This window comes from Fukomys damarensis, unplaced genomic scaffold, assembly GCF_012274545.1.
Source record: "Fukomys damarensis isolate Sample0158 unplaced genomic scaffold, DMR_v1.0_HiC HiC_scaffold_23, whole genome shotgun sequence".
Lineage (NCBI taxonomy): Eukaryota > Metazoa > Chordata > Mammalia > Rodentia > Bathyergidae > Fukomys > Fukomys damarensis.
Genome location: NW_022900935.1, coordinates 61,973,482 through 61,992,578, shown reverse-complemented (window position 1 = coordinate 61,992,578; position 19,097 = coordinate 61,973,482). Strand labels below are relative to the sequence as shown.

The 19,097-nt window shown below is 48.3% G+C and overlaps 1 protein-coding gene across 6 annotated transcripts in view; it reads left to right on the top strand.

Moving 5' to 3' along the window:
- The first annotated feature begins 8,528 nt into the window (after positions 1 to 8,528).
- Positions 8,529 to 19,097, top strand: part of Usp36 (ubiquitin specific peptidase 36) — a 36,844-nt gene continuing 26,275 nt past the window's right edge. For 2 of the 6 annotated variants that reach the window (XM_010618511.2, XM_010618508.3), the window contains exons 1-4: positions 8,530 to 8,653; positions 10,819 to 10,976; positions 13,059 to 13,326; positions 13,951 to 14,172. In XM_010618511.2, the coding sequence (XP_010616813.1) occupies positions 10,968 to 10,976; positions 13,059 to 13,326; positions 13,951 to 14,172 (499 nt within the window). In that variant the 5' untranslated portion in view covers positions 8,530 to 8,653; positions 10,819 to 10,967. Of the gene's footprint in view, positions 8,706 to 10,818; positions 10,977 to 12,805; positions 12,948 to 13,058; positions 13,327 to 13,950; positions 14,173 to 19,097 lie in introns of those variants that run through there. The other 4 variants (XM_010618510.3, XM_010618509.2, XM_010618513.3 and 1 more) reach the window with 4 other exon arrangements.

Here is a 19,097-nt window from a genome sequence, read left to right as displayed (position 1 = left end):
GGCCCTCACCAGAGGCCAGATCGGTGGAGCTGCCTGACTTGGGCTTTCAGCCTCCCAAACTGTGAGCTAAATGAGCCCTTTTTTTAAATAAGTTACCTACCCCAGATATTTTCTTACAGCATCAGGAAATGGGTAGATATTGTTGATATGACCCTCAACTCTCTTTCATTACGGGTTTCTCCCCACCCCCATCCCAGTCTGTCTCATGCTCGGAAGGATGGTCATGTCGTGTCTTAAATTCTAACCAAATGTTTCATATATATCAACCCAGCGTATGAAAAAATATAATTTTCATTAGAATTTGAATAGTTGCCCACCACCCTCTGGCCTACATGCAAAATTGGGGATAGCTGGGAGAATTGTTTTCCATTTTGCATAGCCACTACCTGAAGAGCCAGAACAAACTTTCCAAAGCGGTAAAGAGCGGAACCAAGTTTGTACCGACATCTGTGCCCCGCGACATTAAATTCTTCCATTTATCTTTGTCCATGGCAGAAACATGTGGCTTGGGGTCTCTCCTTATGGTGAAATTTTGCGGGGAGGCCAGCAGCACGCTGTGATTGTAATGCAAAGGCTGTCAGAGGCTCGCAAATGGCTGTCTCTGGCGTTTGTGGCCCATCTCCGCCTGCCAGCCACATTTCTGCCCTGGCAACCTGCGCGGCAGCTAACTGCTGTGCACGCCACTCGTGTGTGTATTCAGGTCAAATAGGACATTGAAAAAAAAAAAGAAACACAATTTCTCATTACGAAAACTTTCAAACATACACAGAAATGCAGAGAACGGTAAAAGAAGCTCCATGGGTCTGATTCAGTTTCAACGATTATCCAAATTTTGTTGCTCTTTGCAAGCAATTCTGAGTCAGTGGGTGGATCCACGTGGGGGTGGCCAGACTGTCAGGGGTCCCAGCAGACCCCCCCGTTCTCCAGACCTGCAGACACAGGTGGGTTCAAATTGGAAATGCAGCGGCAAACGTTTCAGGGTCCAACTGGCAGGGACATGGGGCCATTCCCGTTCCTTTCCATGCCCCCCCCCGAGAGACTGAGCCCCTAAACTCACACTGGCCAAATCGAATCATCCCAACAACAGCTACTTTTCAGTCTACACTGGGACTGCTGCTGAGCGTGTCACACGCTTTGTCACAATTAATGCATGCAGACTAGACAGCCAGGCCTCTACCTCCCCCATTGGACTGATGAGGAAACTGAGGCCAGCAAGGTAGTTGCTGGTCCCCCAGCTGAGCAGCACTGGCTTTCAGGAAGCGAGGAGGCAAAGAGCAGCTGCAGGCACACAGCTCTGTGGCTTGGGAGTGACACCCATCGCCCCCTCCCATCTGCTCCCGGAGGGCTGTCAGGAGGTGCCACAGCGGTGAGAAAGGTAATTCTGGCCACCAGCCACTTCCCAAGCCCAGAGGAGGAACATGAGGTTTGCGCCGCAAAACCCAGCCTGTTGTTTCTGAGCTGCTCCGCTGATTCACCCAGCCCAGTGCACAATCCAGTAGTTGGAACTCTATTACATTATTCATTTAAAAACAAAACAAAATTTTTAAAAAATCTCTAATGCCATACTTAATATAAAATTTGCCATTTTAATCGTTTTTATTATATAATTCTGCGGCATTTGTTACAGTTACAGCATTTTAACAATTGGCACCACTGCCTCCAAACTTGTTCACCCCCACAAATAAAACCCCAGAAACTCTAAGACCGTTAAACACAGCTCCTGATGTCCCCTCCTTCTGGTCCCTGGTGACTGGCGATCTATCTTCGGCCCTCTAGGTTTGCTATTCTAGATGGCTCACTAAGCGGGGCCGTGCAGTAGGTGGTCTCTTCTGTTAAGCTTACTTCACTCAGCAGCCCGTGCTCAAGGTTGGTGTTGCACCGCAGTGTGTGTCCTGCCCGTGTCGTAGCATGCGTTTGTCCTCGCACCCAACGGTGGGCACCTGTGTTTTCTCCACTATGTGCTACGATACTTTACGCAATATTTCTATGGACACGGGTGGGAATGTTTGCTTCCCGTCAGCCACATCTATGCTAGTCTTTTCTTTAGCATCTTGAGGAACCTCTGTGTTTCCACAGTGGCGGTCGACGTTACATTCCCACCAGCCTTGTGGAAGGAGCTGTGTGTTTTCAAGTTACCCTTTCTCCTCCTCTCTGAAAGGGGGGTTCCCAGACCCCCTTGCTAGGCCAGATGACAATTCACAATACTCGGGGAACTTCTAGTGTGTAAATTCAGTTAGGAGGTCTCGGGCCTGGAGGTTATGTTAAGATAAACCCAAATCACACTGGAAGTCATCAAGTACGAGCCCTCTACGCGGTTGGGGGGTGGTTCTGGAGAAACCCGTGGAGCAAGACAACCCACAGAGACAAAGTTGCCTCACCTGCTTGGCACCATGCACAGGCCCAGCCTTGGCTTCCATACGGTCGGTCTGGCTTCCTGCCCCGTGCTCTGTGGTCAGCGCCCCTTCCAATGGCCTCCTCTCCAGAAGCACTCCTGCCTCGAGTCCTCTGCCCACGCTGGTCCTCCCTCCCCTCGGAACTCTTCCTCCTTCTCCCCGCAGCCAGCTCCCAGTCTCACCAGCTTCAGACAGGTCCCAGACCCCCAGGGTCATCACTTAATTATGCAGATGTGATTCTCCCATCATCCCCTGCTTGCTGTTAATAGTGCAAGGAGCAGAATGACCAAGATATACCACTGCTTGGTGCCATAGGGTCGTATGAAGGAGCGTCACCCCAGGAGGCCAATGAGGACACCACGCACCGGAGCCTTGGATTTCTGGGTATGGGAATGGGCTCCTCAGCTGTGTCGGGGGCCACTTTCTACAGCACCTTCCGGTCCTACCTGGGAGGAAGGTGTAGGGGGAACTGGGGAAGGTGCAGATCAGGGCAAAGAGCCCTGAGGTGATAGGCCCTGGCAGGAGGCGGCGGAGCAGTGGGAAGGTCTGTAGGAGTCTGAGAGTGGGTGAGGAGCTCTGAGTGTGAGCGTGGTGTGGGAGTGCGTGCAGCTTGGTGTTTGACAGAAAATGAGTGTGTGACGAGTATGCGTAGGAACATGGCGCGGATGTGAGTGTGGTATGAACGTGTGTGTGAGAGGGAGTGTGTGTGCACAGCCGTGCGTGCCTGTTAGGGAGATCCCTGGTACACTCACACGATCCATGCAGGGGAGGGAGCCCCCCAGTGACTGAGGTTGGCATCTCCAACTGTTGCAGGGTTCCAAGAGACAGGAAAGGCCAATGGGAATCAGGAGGGTTTATTTCAGGTTTGAGGTGAACACCGGCTTAACGGACTCTTGTCCAGAGGGAGAGTGATGAACAAAGAAAAGTTCCAGTTTTTCTACATTTAATCAAAGGGGGATGGTCTTTCTAGTGGCGTAGCAAGTGAGTTTAACGGAACAGGACGAGGGCAGACAGTAATCTAGCCTTGTAAGAAGACTGTGTCTTATGAATCATATGAGAACAGGGTGTCATAAATTTTGCTTACAGGACAGAGTTGTCAATTTTACCTGCTACAGCTACAAGGGGAGGGGGCAGGGTGATCTGAGGGCAGTAAATGCCAAAGCTGGGAAGAACTCGTTTTTCTTTAAGTCCTGCTTCACAACCATTGGTGGGAGAGGAGTACTGTATTCAATAAATACAGATTATGATGACAAAATTACAAACTATGTCCTGCCACTCTCAAAGCATCTCAGCCAGCAAGCAGTCCCTGTGTGCCGGCCCTATGACTGTGCCTTTTCACGTGGCGCCCCCTCCTGGCCACTGCCTGCCCATGCCCTGCCATCCTAGCAGACTGAGAAACACCGCCACTTAGAAAGGATACTTCCCTCCGTTTCTTTTGAGATTAAAAACAGAATGGAAAGGTGAGAAAGCGGCCAAGCAGCTGAGCGAGGTCTTTATGTTTCCCCCAAACTCAATGCCTTCATACTGAGCTGTATCCCCGTTCCTTTTTTTAAAATTTTGAGGCAGGTCTTGCTAAGTCCCTAAATTGCCCCGACTGGGCTTGAATTTAAGATCCTCCCGTCGCAGCACCCCAGAGTGCTGGGATTACAGGCGTGTGCTAGCTACTGTTAGCACCACTATGTGACAGCAGTGTAAGGACGTCCTCAGTCTTCCCCAGTCAGAGAGGTTGCTACAGCCTGCATCTTTTCACCTTAGCCAGGCAGCTGCACAATGCAGATGGGCAGATCTCGCTTGAGCCCTGCCGGCTGCATGGATGGGACACACCCGAAGGATGCAAAATGTGGTCTGGACTGCACAGTGAGGGGCCCCGGAAGCCCGCCCTTCTATGTAGGGCAAGCTCTCCTCACACTCTTCATGAGTAAACCAGTGACTGTTGGCAGGGTGTGCAGCTATCCCATTAGATGTGCTGCCCGCCCCTCCCCTGGAAACCTTCCCCGACAAGGTGCTGGCAACAGTGTGCGGTGGCCCTCACTTCAGTTCTCGCCCAGCCCGCCTCCCTCCGACTCACTGTCCCATTGCTGTCTGGCCTGTATTCATTTCCTGTCGTTGTCAGACAGATGGCCACAAACCGGGTGGCATAGAAATGACAGAGACAGGCTGGGTATGGTGGCACGTGCCCGTAACCCCAGCATTCGGGAGGTTGAGGCAGGAGGATCACGAGTTGGAGGTTAGCCGAGGCTATATACTGAAAGCCCACCTCAAAAAGATAGAAAACAAACGAAAGGTGTCATCAGGTCGTGCCCCCTCTGAAGATTCTAGGGAAAGGTCTTTCTCCTTGCATCTTCCTGCTTTTGGTGGCCTTGGCCATTCCTTGGCTTGTGGCAGATTCCAATCCTTGCCTCTGCCTTGGCATGGCTTCTACACTTGGGGTCCTCTCCTCTTCTGATAATACCAGTGGTTATATTTAGGGCACACCTGACTCCAATATGACCTCATCTTTATTTGATGATGCTTCTGGCCATGGCCTCCCTGCCTCTATGCAGCTCACACTGGCATTCCAGGACATGGCAAGAAGAAATCAAATCTGCCCACTGTGTTGGGCAGTGAGTGGTCAGGGTGACAGCAAAAACACGCCATACTAGGACTTAAAATGCAGGACCTTGAATACTCTTGAAAAGTTACTATAGTCTGGCCCCAGAGACAATCACAGATGGCCAAGTCCTTGGTTTTCCAAGCAGGACCAATCAATACTATGTTACAAAGTGTAACCAGGGAAACCATGGACCAAAGGAACCTGACCAAACCAAACCCAGCTGAACAGACAATATCCAAAAGAACACAGTGAATGCCATTTTGGGCCGAGTTTGAGGGAAGGACGTGGTGAGTGAGAGGAAAGGCAAGGCATGACAGGAAGTGAGAACAGGAACGGGCTCTGCATGGTTACTGCAGACCCAGCAAGAGCAGACCATGGAAAGCCAAGCTCCTGGCTGGAGGTTAAACAAGAGATTATTAATTTACCACTGGAAATGTGGCCTAGGTCTCTCCATGAATTGGTACCTCAACTCCCAAGGCGGGAGCCAGCCATTGGGTGACAGTATTACCACTCTGATAGTGTACCATTTTCTTGAGATGGCTTCTAATGCGATTAATTTTGGTTACAGTTTTCTTTTCTTGCTGTTCGTCTTCACTGTTTCTCCAGTTTTCTCTCTTAGGGTTAGAGATTTTTCAATTGTCTCATCTCAAGCATTTCATTTCCCATTTGCTTCTCTTCCAAAAACATTTACTGCGGTGTTCCAGACTGTGGGACATAGAGACGAATGAGACAGTGTCCTGGCTCGTTGGAGTCATCATGGGAAGAGAGGCGAAGACCAAAGAACAATCCCAAATAACAGCGGAGAGAATCCAGGAAGACTTCCCAGAGGAAGTGGTGCCCGGACCAAGGGTTAAAGGGCACACACGAAAGGGAATTCTGGGCCAACGACCAGCTTGAGCCTGAAGCGGAAATAGCCCGACTGGAGTGGGGATTTGGATTGGGCCCTGCGGAAGGTTCCAGAATGAAAGTGGCTGGGACCGAGGCAAATTAGAGAAGTAGGGCCAGGCCCCAGAGACTGTTAGAATCTATGCTATGGAGCTCGGCGTCCTGGTCAGCATCAGAAGCCAGAGAAGGGTTTCAATGAGATGAGCGATGTGATCAGGTTGGGCCTTTTCTGAGTCTGACTTTTTTCCTTTTGTACCAGGGATCAAACTCTGGACCTTGTGCTTGCGAGGCAGGTGGTGGCACCACTGAGCTAAATCCCCGGCCCTGGGTTTGGCTTTTTAATATGCTAGTCTGTCTGTCAGACTATTTGCAGGCTGAGCACTGCATGTGGCTAGTCTAGTAATGTTGGCAAAGATGGTGAAGGGCTTCACTTGGGCAATTGGATAGAAGGAATGGATGATTTGATGGTATTTCAGGAGTAAATTAGAGGGCCAGGGATTTAGCTCAGTGGTGCCACCACCTGCCTCACAAGAGGAAGGTCTCGAGTTTGATCCCAGTACAAAAAAAAAAGGAAAATTAGAGGTTTATAGATTGGTGATTTACATGGGACAAAGGGGAGAGAGGATCTCAAGATGTGGCCATGCAGGTGGATGTTAGGGCTGCTGACTGGGTCCAACCAGATCATCAGAACCACTCTGTGTATTCGACAGGATCTCTCATACTGTTTTCTCACCTGTAAAATGGATGCAATGTTGCCTTTTCCTGGGGTTGCTATAAAAGGATTAATGGCCTCCTTATCTGGCATTAAACATGAGTTCAATGGTGGCAAAACGCTGTTGGCTTTACTAAAAGATAAGCTACAGCCGGGGATTTAGCTCAGTGGTACCACCACCTGCCTTGCAAGTTTGATCCCCGGTACCAAAAGAAAAAGTACCAAAAGATATGCTACAGATCTTTTTTTCCCAGATAAGGAAATCTAGACCTGGATAAATTAAGTATACAAAACAACCATTTGGTTGCTAATTACTGCAGAGTTGGATAAAATCTAGGTCTCCCCTTTCTCCTGCCAGTTGTCAGCCATCTTATACTTGCTATCAGGCCTGGAACAGTGAGAGTTGCTTCTGAATCACAGCACGGAGTAGACTCCAGTCGGAACACAGAAAGTGGTCCAGGGACAAAGAATAAACCTCAAGCTAAACCTTTTTTTTCTTTTTATTGAGTTTATTGGTACATTCTAGGTATACAGTACAGTTACATTCATTATTGGGATCTTGTACCTCTACATGACTGGTCTTGGTTCTCATTTTTTCCCCTTGTCCCTGCCCTCCCTTCACCCCCTCCTCCCCTCCCCATTTACAAACACTTTATTTCCATTTTTTCATTTTCTCATATTTTTTTCTTTTCCAAGCTAAATCTCTTAATGGAGGTTCTTGTAGACAGGGCATCGTCTTAATGTCAGGCTAACATGGTCTTGTTTTTGTCTGCTTTTTCAAGCAACACTAGCACCCGAAGGCTGGGGATTTAGCTCAGGGGTGCTGCACCTGCCTGGCAAGTGCAAGGTGCTGAATTCAGTCCCGGGTACTGGAAAACACAAAACAAAACACTAGCTTCCAATAGAAGATACAAGTGAGTCTTGTCCCACTTACCTCTCCGTTCCTTGTCCATCCTCACCCCTGGTTTTCAGAACTGTGGAGAGGGGAAGGAATTACCTTTAGGTTGTTTACTTGTTGAAGGTATCCGATGGCCACCATCCTGATCAGAGACCCCTCTAAACTGCCCCCTCCCAGCACACCTGCACCTAGGGACTCAAAACATCATCAGCTTACTACGGATAGCAGCACTTATCTTGTCAAATAAGACAGAAGCTAGGACAGTGCGGAAGTTCTATCTTTTGCGAGCAAAAAGTTTATTCTCCTCCTGTGCTTCTCTGGGAATTCCTGAAGTCACGCCAGGAAACACCGTCCATCTTTACTGAGGAATGGGGCCATAAAGAAGTCTACCTAGCTGCTTTGAGTCAAGGGAATTTTTTAAAATATCTCAAAGCAATGTTTGCAAATATTCAACCTCTCAACTAAGACTTCCACGTAGAATCGCATAGGATGAAGCTTTTGGAAGGGGCAAGCGGAGCCAGACAGATGCACGGGATTTTAAAGGTCGAAAGCCTATGCTGTAAGCTTCTGATCCTTTCCTCCTGAGACCCAACTTCCCGGACACCCCAGGGCTGGGCGGAAGTTGTTTCCCCCACGAGCGACACACATCCCGGAGATGCGCCACGCGCCTCTGCGCGGCCGGGGGGGTGGGTGACAGGAGACCCCCCGCTCGTCCCCACGCCGTGACTGGGCCGGCGCACCCCCACGGGAGGGAAAGCGGAGCCGTTCTGGCTCCCAAGCACGCCGCTACCCCGGAAGTGGCGTTGCCTCCAGCGCTCTGCCCAGTCACTGTGGACCTCGGACCAGGGGGCGGTGCCTCCTTTGGCTGCGCGCTACGTCAACGCGTAGGCCACCGAGACCCCCGACTCGGAGGTGACGTATGAGAGCGTAAAGCGGGATGGGCGGATCCAGAGAACTAGCCGAAGCTAGCTCCGCCTCTTAAAGCCGTCTGGTCCTCCCGGTGTGGGCGCAGTGCCGCCACAGGGCGCGGCTCCTTTAAGCGTCTCCGTGACACGTGTGTGAGGCGCTGGAGGCCCGGATGGTGCGCGTGAGGGCTCTGGCAGAGGAGACGCCAGAGCTGCGCCGGCCTGCCGTGGGCTGTTCCAGGACTGTCGAGGGTGGGCTGTGGCCGGGTAGGGTGACGCCGGGGCCTCCGCCGGAACTGCGGTACTCGGGGAACAACCGGTAGCGCGTCCTTGGGACTCTGAGGGAACCCCAGGGAAGGCGACGGGATGCGCCATCTTCCAGGGACTCGGGTGCGGGGTCCCGGCTAGAGTCCGCGGCCGCTCCGTCTACGCAGCAGTCCTGGGAGTCTCCGGGCAGGGCTGGGCAGCGCTGGGCGGCCCACGGCCGCGCCATCTGCACGGGATGCCGCCGGGTGCCCAGGGCCCGGCGATGGGGCTGACTTGGGGAGATCCGGGGACGCGCTGTCCAGGCCGCAGTCGGAGGTGTTTCCGATGAGGAGCCTGGGCCGTGCGGTCCTCGCGGGGATTTGGGGTGACCCAGGGGATGCCGCGGACTCCGACGGGGAGGAATGGCAGAGCAGATCCTGCCTTAGGCCGGAAAGCAGGGCAGGGTAGGAGGCAGCAGCCTGTGTCCGCGTTGGGCAGCCCTCTGCCCACTAGAGCATCTCAACGCAGGGTCCGGATTTACTTTGCAATGGCCTAAGTCAGAGTCACGGAGAGCGCGTTGTTTCCTAGCGGGGACGCGTCGCGTTTCCCCGAGGTCCGGGGAAGGGAACCTTCTGCGTGGTCACCGTTGCTGAAAGCCGTGCAGAGTGCCGGCCGGACCTATGAATGTTAAGATGCCGGTTGCTTTTGTTGGGTTGTGTGGCTTGGCCCCGGGGCCCCGGCTGCTAGAGTGGCATCCTAGGCCTGGAGAGGGGAAAATGCCCAGCGCTCACCCAGCCCGGTTTCTGCGGTGGATCCCAAGAGGCAGGCTCCAAGGAGACATTTGTTCTGTCCCCGCGCCGCTCAGGATGCCCTGCTCTGTGGAGCCCTGGAGGGCACCTCTGAGGGGCCCCGAGGAGGTCTCAGCCCCTTCTGTCACGGGCTCCCCATTTCCAACACGTGCTGACTCTGTGCCAGTTTAACTCGGAAAAGTGAATTTGGGGGTTTGGAGGGTTAAGTCGTTTCCGGTTTAAGGAAGCTGTGCTTGAATACTTTCAGATATAAACATACGTTGTTAAGTATAAGCCGTGCTGGGTCGTTAAGAGAAATCAGGACTGGATAAAGCATCCTTCCCGAGCCGAGCGTTTGTGGTTCTAAGTGTGCAAATCAGAGGGTCTGCTGGTGATTACAAGAACGTTTTCTTGGTTTTTGTGTCTCAGAGAAAGAATCATTTTGAAGCCATCCCTTAATATTTCGGGTGGAGTTGGTAAAGTACAGATTGACCTTTCTGTCACAACTGGAAAGATCATGTATGTTCGAGAGGTTTAAGTTACCTACTGCAAATGAAACCGGCTTAAATCTGTTGTTTATCCTATTGGGAAGTGGCTCCTGCAGGTGAACTGTTGGAGGACCCTGTTGGTGGTTCTCACCTGTCCCGGGTGAAGTGTGAGTCCTGACCAAAAGGGCCATTGACCTTATGGGAAGGTCTCTAGACAACTGGAGGTGCGTCCTTTATCTTGAGGTCGTTCCATTATACTTTGAGGGAGCGTGCTGATAATCCTGTTTGTTGGTAATGTGGAAGGCTTGCCCCTTGCTGCAAGTGGACTGAGGAAGTGGACCAGGCAGTGTCAAAGCTGAGCGGTGGGGTCATTGTGCACACACTGTGCTGTCCTCTGCATTTGTGTGTGTGTAGACGTTTTTGCTGTAAAAGTTTCTAAGTACAGTACCTTTGTTTTATGTAACCACAGTGATTATAGGTGGAACTCAGTACGTTACAGCAGAGTAAAAATTTGACAGTTTTTATTATTCTATTATTTTGTTTGAAATTTTACTGTTTTTACAAAATCCAAAAGTTTGAGGTTATTGTCTGTTGTTATTATCTCTCTTTGGAAGAGAGATTTAGGCTGCAGTTGTCTTTGGAGTTTTGTTCCCTGGACTTGTTATTAGTGTTAGGGTCAAGAGGTATAGCAGAGAACAATATTCTCGTGTCACATACATTGCACGAATTTGTGTCTTGTCATCACAGTTCTTTCTACTTGTGCTGAACTCTGTGCTGGAGATACCCCTTTACCCTTAGTGGTGACTTGTTCCTCATAGAAGGTCACAGTTCTGTACCACACCTGTGGGATGAGACTTCAGGAACAGCTGCAACAGTCAGCCTGGTGATGGTCTGATTGCTCCTCCCACAGGTGCCGCCACCCATTCTGGACACTGCTCTTAGGCTTTGGTGATTGAACAGGCCAGAGTCCAGGAGCAGGTGAATTCCAGGGCCCAGAGGAGCTCCTCCCCTTAAGAACCTGATTCCTTGCTTCAGGGGGAAGCAGCAGGCCACGTTTGCATGCCCCAGGTAAGCCTGTGGTCTTTTCTCCTCTGAGTTGCCTGCACATGACCTGCAGTGATTGTTCTATTGCTGGGCTGTCTCAGCTGATCTCCCTGGAAAAAGTGTGTGCATGTGCATGTGCGTTGAGGTGCTGGGGTTGAACTCAGGGCCTTGCACCTGCTGGGCAAGCATTCTGCCTCCTGCTGAGCTACATCCTCAGCCCTTTTCATTTTATTTTGAGACAGTCTTAGTTGCTCAGGCTGGCCTCAAAGTTGCCCTCTTCCTACCTCAGCCCGCTGAGTAGCTGGGATTACAGGCACAGATGCCTGGCTGGGAAAAGGGTTTTTGATCTCCTCACATCAGAAAACTCGTGCTTACTTTATTAAAAAATGAATTTCTTCTATTTTTATCCCTAGGGAACTTTTTGTAGAAAAAGATAATTTAATCCATATATGGAATTAGATGATCCATATGATAAACTTGAATGATTTAGTAAACTGGTGGAAGAGATTCTGCAATAGAGTTTTGGGATGCATCTGACTAGCTGATTGTCCAGGCAGGTTGGGTGCTGGTTACCAGAGGGAGTCATTGTTTTTTTGATATGAGTAATTTCATATTTTCTAATTATGACTCACACAGTGTAAGCTTTGGCCAAAGTGGTTAAGGTGGTGAAATGGTGGATACAGGTGTAGTAGTCAGAGGGGAGACTCCTCTTTGTTACAGTTTCTATGTAGCTGTGCTGGAGGTGTGAGTTCTCTATGAGGGACTAATGTACAGTAAGGTGACTAATCCCATCTCCTGCCTTTCAGCTAGCTGGGTTTTATTTGTTTGGTTTTTTTGTTTTGTTTTGAGATGGGGTCTTGTTATGTAGTTTAGACTGGCCTTGAATTCACTGTGTATCCCAGGGTGGCCTTGAACTTGTGACAGTCCTGCCTCAGCCTCCCAAGTACTGAGGTTACAGTAAGTGTGCGCCACCACACTTGGCTCACCCCTCACTTTTAGAAAAAGATTTTGTGTATATACTGTTTGATAGAAATATAATGCAAGCCATGGCTATAATTTAAATTTTTATAGCATCCACATTAGGAAAATAAAAAGCAATTGTGAAATCCATGTTTTTTTCCCTAGGGTTGATACCCAAGGCCTCATATGCTAGGTGATGCTCTACTCCTGAGCTACCCCCTCCATTGATATATTTAACCCAAATATAAAAAACACTATAATTTTAACATATAACCAATTGAAAGATTAAGATGTTTCACATTCTTAACACCAGGTCTTTGAAATCTGGTGGTGTATTTCACCAAAAGTGAGGGGGTTTTTTGTTTTGTTTTTTACCAGGGATCGAACTCATGACCTTGCGCTTAAGAGGCAGGCAGGGTACCACTGAGCTAAATTCCCAGCCCTACCAAAAGGTTTTTGAGACAGAGTGTCTCTATGCAGTTAAGGCTGGCCTTGAACTTAAATCCTAGGCTGGTCTAGACATCATGGTGATGCTCTTGCCTCATCCTCCCAAGTGCTGGGATTACAGGTGTGTACCACCGTGCCTGACTTGTGTTTTACTTTTATGGAACATTTCTGTTGAGGCTAGCTTCTTTTTTTGTGCTCAGTAGCTATGTGTGTGGCATGTGGCCGCCATTTGAATAGCACGGGCCTGTGCAGATGTGCTTGCCTATATGATCTGCCTGCTGATTCCATCACTACGTGGCTGTGTAGGTGTGGGAGTAACCAGAGTGTGGAGGAGGATTCGCAGTTCCCTGTATCTGAGCAGACATCGGGACCCAGTGGTGACCTGATGAAGGAAGAGCACTGAGTGTGGCACGCAGTCCCTCGAAGCGTATTTACTGCAGAGACACTCGTTGGAGGGGTGGTGGGAGGCCTGGTACTGTCACTGTGCAGTTGGCTCTATGTGCATGGCCCGTTGTTTTTCCAAGAGAGGAAGCATGAACTCTATAGGCCTGCGGCCTCCCTATCTCACACTTCTCTCTGTGGACTCAGGTGAGCCAGGGAAGTTTTCATGGTGGCTGGCATCATGGTCACCAGACAAGGGATCTTCTCATTCCTTGGACTTCGTTGTTTATAGGTCTGTGTTCCTTCTTGTCCCCACAGGCATGCACAATGCCGATAGTTGATAAGTTGAAGGAGGCCCTGAAGCCTGGCCGCAAGGACTCAGCTGAGGATGGGGAGCTGGGGAAGCTCCTGGCTGCTTCGGCGAAGAAGGTCCTCCTACAGAAGATTGAGTTCGAGCCGGCCAGCAAGAGCTTCTCCTACCAGCTGGAGTCCTTGAAGAGCAAATATGTGCTGCTGAACCCTAAGACCGAGGGGGCCAGTCGCCCTAAGAGTGGAGATGAGCCACAGGCCAAGAGACAGGGTACAGGTGTGTAGGGTGCTGGCAGGGACCTTGTGTGTGTTCATTGGGTGGATGGATCCAGAGACAGCAGCAGGATGCAGTTAGGGAGTTCCAGCTTTTACACAGCGTCAGCGGGGTTTAAGTCGCAGAGATTCCTTGACACACACACTCCGTGCCATCATTGGAGGTTTAGAAATAGAAAGCCAGGTGTGGTGGTGCATGTCTGTAATCCCAGTGCTTGGGAGGCTGAGCCAGGGGGATTGCTGCGAGTCTGAGGCTAGCCTGGGCTACATAGTGAATTGAAGGCCAGCCTGGACTACACAGCAAGACCTTGTCTCAAAAAAATAAAGAAAGAAATGGGTTGGGGTGGGATGGGCTGCATAGGGGTGCAGTACACTGCAGCGGCAGGGCCAGTTCTTTCCTCTTTCCCAGAGGACCCTTGAATTCTAGACCTGAGCAGTCTGGAATGTCTTGGCATGGCACCGTTCATGCTTGGGTTTCCTAGGGGCCTTCAGTCAGTGGGAACACATTGACCCTCCTGTGGGTGCTGTGTTCAAGTAATTGTGCACTCAGCAAATGTGGCCAGATGTCTTTGGGAGCTGCCTGTGCATGGACTGACCTGCCCCTTTCCTCCTGTCTCCTTGTCTCTAGGTAGTGAGCGCTTACCTGGGAGTAGCAGTGATGGTGTCCCAGCACCGCAGAAAGTGCTTTTCCCCACAGAGAGGCTGTCTTTGAGGTGGGAACGCATTTTCCGAGTTGGCGCAGGACTGCACAACCTGGGCAACACCTGTTTCTTGAATGCCACAGTACAGTGCCTGACCTACACACCGCCTCTGGCCAACTACCTGCTCTCCCGGGAGCACGCAAGGAGCTGTGAGTCGGCAGGGGTGGGGTGGGGGATGGGGAGCAGTGGGCAGTGCGATTCGGCAGAAGGAGCGAGAAACCTCTTCTCTGGGCATGACTGGTCCTGTCTGATCGTGGGAATATGGGGTGAACTTGGTGACACGTGGTAACTGGTGAAACCCAGTTTCAAAAGGTACCCATGTGGGATGGGTCCCTCGTCTTCAAACTTTTCTAAAAGAATTTACCCAGACAGAAGTCAGGGTTTTAAAAAGTTGTGCCCAATATGTATAGCCAGAGTTTTTCTGAAATTAAAAAAAAATTTTTTAAATTTTTATTTAGTGTGTGTGTGTGTGTGTGTGTGTATGTTTACATTCCTAATGTGGAGTTCTTGTGTGTGCATATAAATCCTAATTCCTTTTCCCCTTTCTTCCCTTTCCTTCTGTCTCCCTATATCTCTTGATCTCCTTCCCATTTGAGAATGATCTATCTCCTTGCTATCTTTTATTTTGCTCTTTATTTATAATTTGTGTTTCTCATCAGAGAAACCATGAGATAGTTGCTTATATTTCACTTAACACAATGGTCTCAAGGTGCATCCATTTTCTTCTAAATGACTCGAGGTTTCCTTTATAGCAGAATAGTACTCCATTCACCTTTTCTTTATCCTTTCCTCTGTTGGATGGACCTAAGCGCTGCTTCCAAAATTTAGCTGTTATGAGTTGTGCTGCTCTCAACATGAGTATGCTTGTTTCTCTGTGATATGATGACTTTAACTTTGGGGAAGATACCTAGAAGGGGAATACCTGGGTCAGATGGAATTTCTAGTTTTAGGCTTTTGGGGGGTTTTTTTGTTTGTTTGTTTTTCTGTAGTAGGGATCAAACTTGGGTCCTTGAGCTTAGGTAGGCAGTGGCACCACTGAGCTAAATCCCCAGCCCTAATTACAGGTTTTTGAGAAATTTCTATACTCATTTCTCTAGTGATTGTACTGGTTTGGATTCCTCCCAACAGTGGAGAGAAGGGTTCTTTTCCCCACAGCCTCTCTAGCATTTGTTTTTATTCGGTTTCTTGATAATAGCCATTCTTTCTGGAATAAGATAGAAACCAGTTATTTTATATATCTATTGTACTGATATGTTTTGTGTATATTATGAAACATACTCCTAAGTAGAAATTAAAATGGATGAAATAAATTACAACATCAAAAGCTGAAGAGGGGGGCCGGGGATTTAGCTCAGTGGTTCATTGGCCTGCCTTGCAAGCACGAGGACCCGAGTTCAGTCCCCGGTACCAAAAAAAAAAGCTGAAGGGAGCTGGGCATGGTTGCGCACACCTGTAATCCCAGCACTTGGGAGGCTGAGGCAGGAGGATCGTTGTGAGTTCGAGACCAGCCTGGGCTACATGGTGAGTTCCAGGTCAGTCTCAACTACATAGTGAGACCCTGTCTCAACACCCCGCAAAAAAAACCTGAAGGGAGTTCCTAAAGAAAGTAAAACAGGGATTAAAAAATCTCCCCAAAGAAGATAACACCAGGCCAGGATGATTTTATAGGTGAGTTCTGTGAAAATTAACATGTCCTGCCAGTTCTTCACCAACTCTTCTAGTAATAGAGAAGAAGAGAATATTCTCTAACTTGTTCTATGAGGGTCTTACAACTTGGATAACAAAGGTAAACAAAAAACTATTAAACAGAAAATGTATGATGTCATCATGAAGGAGCTATAAAAATTCTGGATAGGGCTGGAGGTGTGGCTCAGTGGAGGGCTTGCCTAACTTGCACAAGGTCATGGATCCCAACCCCAGTACTGGGGGAAAATGATCTAGGCAAATAGTGCCAGGTGGGATAGTTTTTAAAACAGTAGGAGCACTTTCTGTTCCTCCTAGGAGTGTAAGGGTGTCTCTCTGTGGGAAAGTCTGTGGCACGGTTGTGTGAGCATCGCTGCACATGGCAGCCCTGGAGCTGACCTGTGTCCGCACCCCAGTCCCCTGGCCTCTCTGTGCCTCCTGATCCTGGTCTACAGAGAAATAAAACTTCCTCAGACTTGTGAGGCGCAAGTGGATTCGGTAAAGTACTTGGAATAGTACTAGGCACAAAGAAACTGTTACCTATGTAAGTGCTGATTTTGCTACCTTTGTGACTAATTACTGTATCAAGCGACTTTAGTTTGGTTTGTTTGTTTGTTTGTTTGGTACCTGGGATAGAACTCTGGTCCTTGCACTGGGGGCACCAGTGAGCTAAATCCTCTGCTCTCAGGCAACTTTAAATGAGAGAGTTTACCTGAAAGTAGATGCCTCTGTCTTCAATAATTCATAATATGTATTTTTTAAAAATGAAACTCTCAGACTCTCAGCAGAGTAGAGTAAAAGAACATTTCTTTAATCTGACAAAGAATTTCTGCTTAAAAAAAAAATCAGGCCATCATGCTAAGAAAGCATTGGAGGAGAACGCTCAATGATGGGGAAGCATGGTGATCCTCATGTCTCGTTTAAGATTGCATTGGTCCCAGCACAGATGTGGCTTCTGGAAGAGGAGGGGAGTAACACTATTGTAATTGGAAACAATATTCCTGCTTAGAAAACCGAAAGAATGTATAGGCAAAGTGGAAATTCAGCAAGGGGAATTTGGCAGCATGGCTAGGTGTAACATCAGCATAGTTGAATTTTCTATCTCGAACAATAAGCAATTTGCTATATACATAAACAATGAAGTCTAGACCTAAATTTAGCCAGATGTATGCAGAAAACCTTATTGAAAGACATTAAATGAGAGAAAATGCTGCCTTCACAAAGGGAAGACTCACTATTGTAAAGATGTTGGTTCTCAAATTAAGGTGTAGACTAATATACATTCATTTGGTTCTAAAATTTATGCAGAGGCTGGAGATTTAGCTCAGTGGTTCCACTGCCTGTCTTGAAAGCACAAAGTCCCAAGTTCAATCCCCGTACCCCCCAAAAAAATTTTTTTTAAACATAAAATTTATGCAAAAATCACCAAGACACTTTCTTCCCAAACTCTCCTGTGCTGATCATGAAACCCAGGGCCTTGGGCCTTTCATGTGCTAGGCCAGGCCTCTACCACTGAGCTGCAAGACCCCACTCCCAGCCCTCTTAAGGCATTTATAAAAATGACTGTGAGAAGGGTTACATTCTACAGACTAGAGAGACCTAAATGATAATGTACCAAATTAAAATGTTACAGTAGCCAGGCATGGTGGCACATTCCTGTAATCCCAGCACTCAGGAGGCTGAGGCAGGAGGATCACTGTGAATTGGAGACCAGTCTGGGCTACACAGTAGTTCAGAACAGCCTGAATTACACAATGAGACCCTCTCTCAAAAAAGCAAAATAAATAAATAAATAAAATGTTACAGTATTAGATCCAAGAGAGATGTTCTAACCAATGGAATAGACCTAGGAGCCCAGAAAAAGAACCACATATATGTGCAAGTGTAGTAGTACTTACCAGTTTGTTTTTTTGGTCCTGTCCATGCTGCCACTCACCCCCACCTGCCCCATACTGGGGATTGAACTTGGGACTTTGCGCTTACAAGGCAGGCATGGCACCACGGAGCTAAATTCCCAGCCCACGTACCAGTTTTTTGCATGTACATGGATCCCATCATTTTAAAACATGGAACTAAAATTAAAACTTGGTTTAACATATAGAAGATACTGACCCAGGGTCCTTATTTCACATTATTTATGAAGAAATGGATGAAGAACAGAATCAAAAGTGTAACGATGCATTTATAATAAATGTAGGTGAATACTGTTCTAATTTTGAGATGGGAGCTTTCTTAAATGACTTAAAAGTGGAGTCTGGTAAATTTAGCTGTATTGAATAAAGAACTTGTTCATAAAAAACAGTTTAAAGAAAATGTAAACACCACCTACAAGCTGGGAGAGAAAACCTGGGCCATGTAATCAGCAAAGCATTTTATATAAAGTATGTAAAGAACGGTAAATCAACAAGGAGAAGGCAACTTGTTAAAAAATAGATAAAATTAGAAACAGGCATTTTGCAGAAGAGGAAATTCAAGGTCAGAGAAGCCCATGAAGCAGTGCTCAGCCTTAGTCTTCAGGGAAAGGCCATGCAAACCTCAGTGGGATACTGTTCTGCCCCTTGGTGAATCATAGCTCAGAATGTGTGACAGTACAAATGTCAGAGAGGGTAGAGCTCTGAGAGTCTTTTCATACTCCAGGCCTGAGCTGGTGTAACTGCGTCAGGAAATCTGTCCCCCAGCGGTTCTACAGATAAGGTCCGCTGTGTGTATTAAAATGCCCGCAGCAAAAACCTCCCCAGCAGTCAGCAGCCTGAGTCCGTCAGAGAATGGCTGTGGGAATGACCGGGGGTCCCACCGAGGAATGGGTGCAGCTGGGGCTGCAGCATCTGAACAGCTCTTAATAACTGTCCAGTGAAGGTAGCAGAAGTGGTGGGTGGGCTGAGCATGTGTTAGGAACAGCGATGCAGACTGCTCTGTTCATTCAGTGAAATATTACAGCTCTACACTCGGAAGGATTGCAGCTACGTCCATGTAGATTTTAAGGGAGCAAGTGGTTTGTGGAAATCATTGTGGAGATACCGCAAAAAACTAGGATTAGAGGTCCCATTTGACCCAGCTGTTCCCCTGCTGGGTATCTTACCCCCAAAATTAAAAGCATCCTACCACAGCAATATATGCACACCCATGTTTATAGCAGCACGGTTTATAATAGCTAAATATTGGAAACAGCCCCAAATATCCATCAACTGGAGATGGGATAAAGAAGATGTGGTTTATTTATAAAATGGAGTACTGCTCAGCCATAAAGAACAATAAACTAAAGGCATTTATAGCTAAATGGATGCATATTGACGCCATACTCCTAAGTGAAATGAATGACACACATGTGAATACCAAATAGTTTTAGAAGTATAAATGAGGACCAAAATGTATAATAGATAATGTGAAAAAT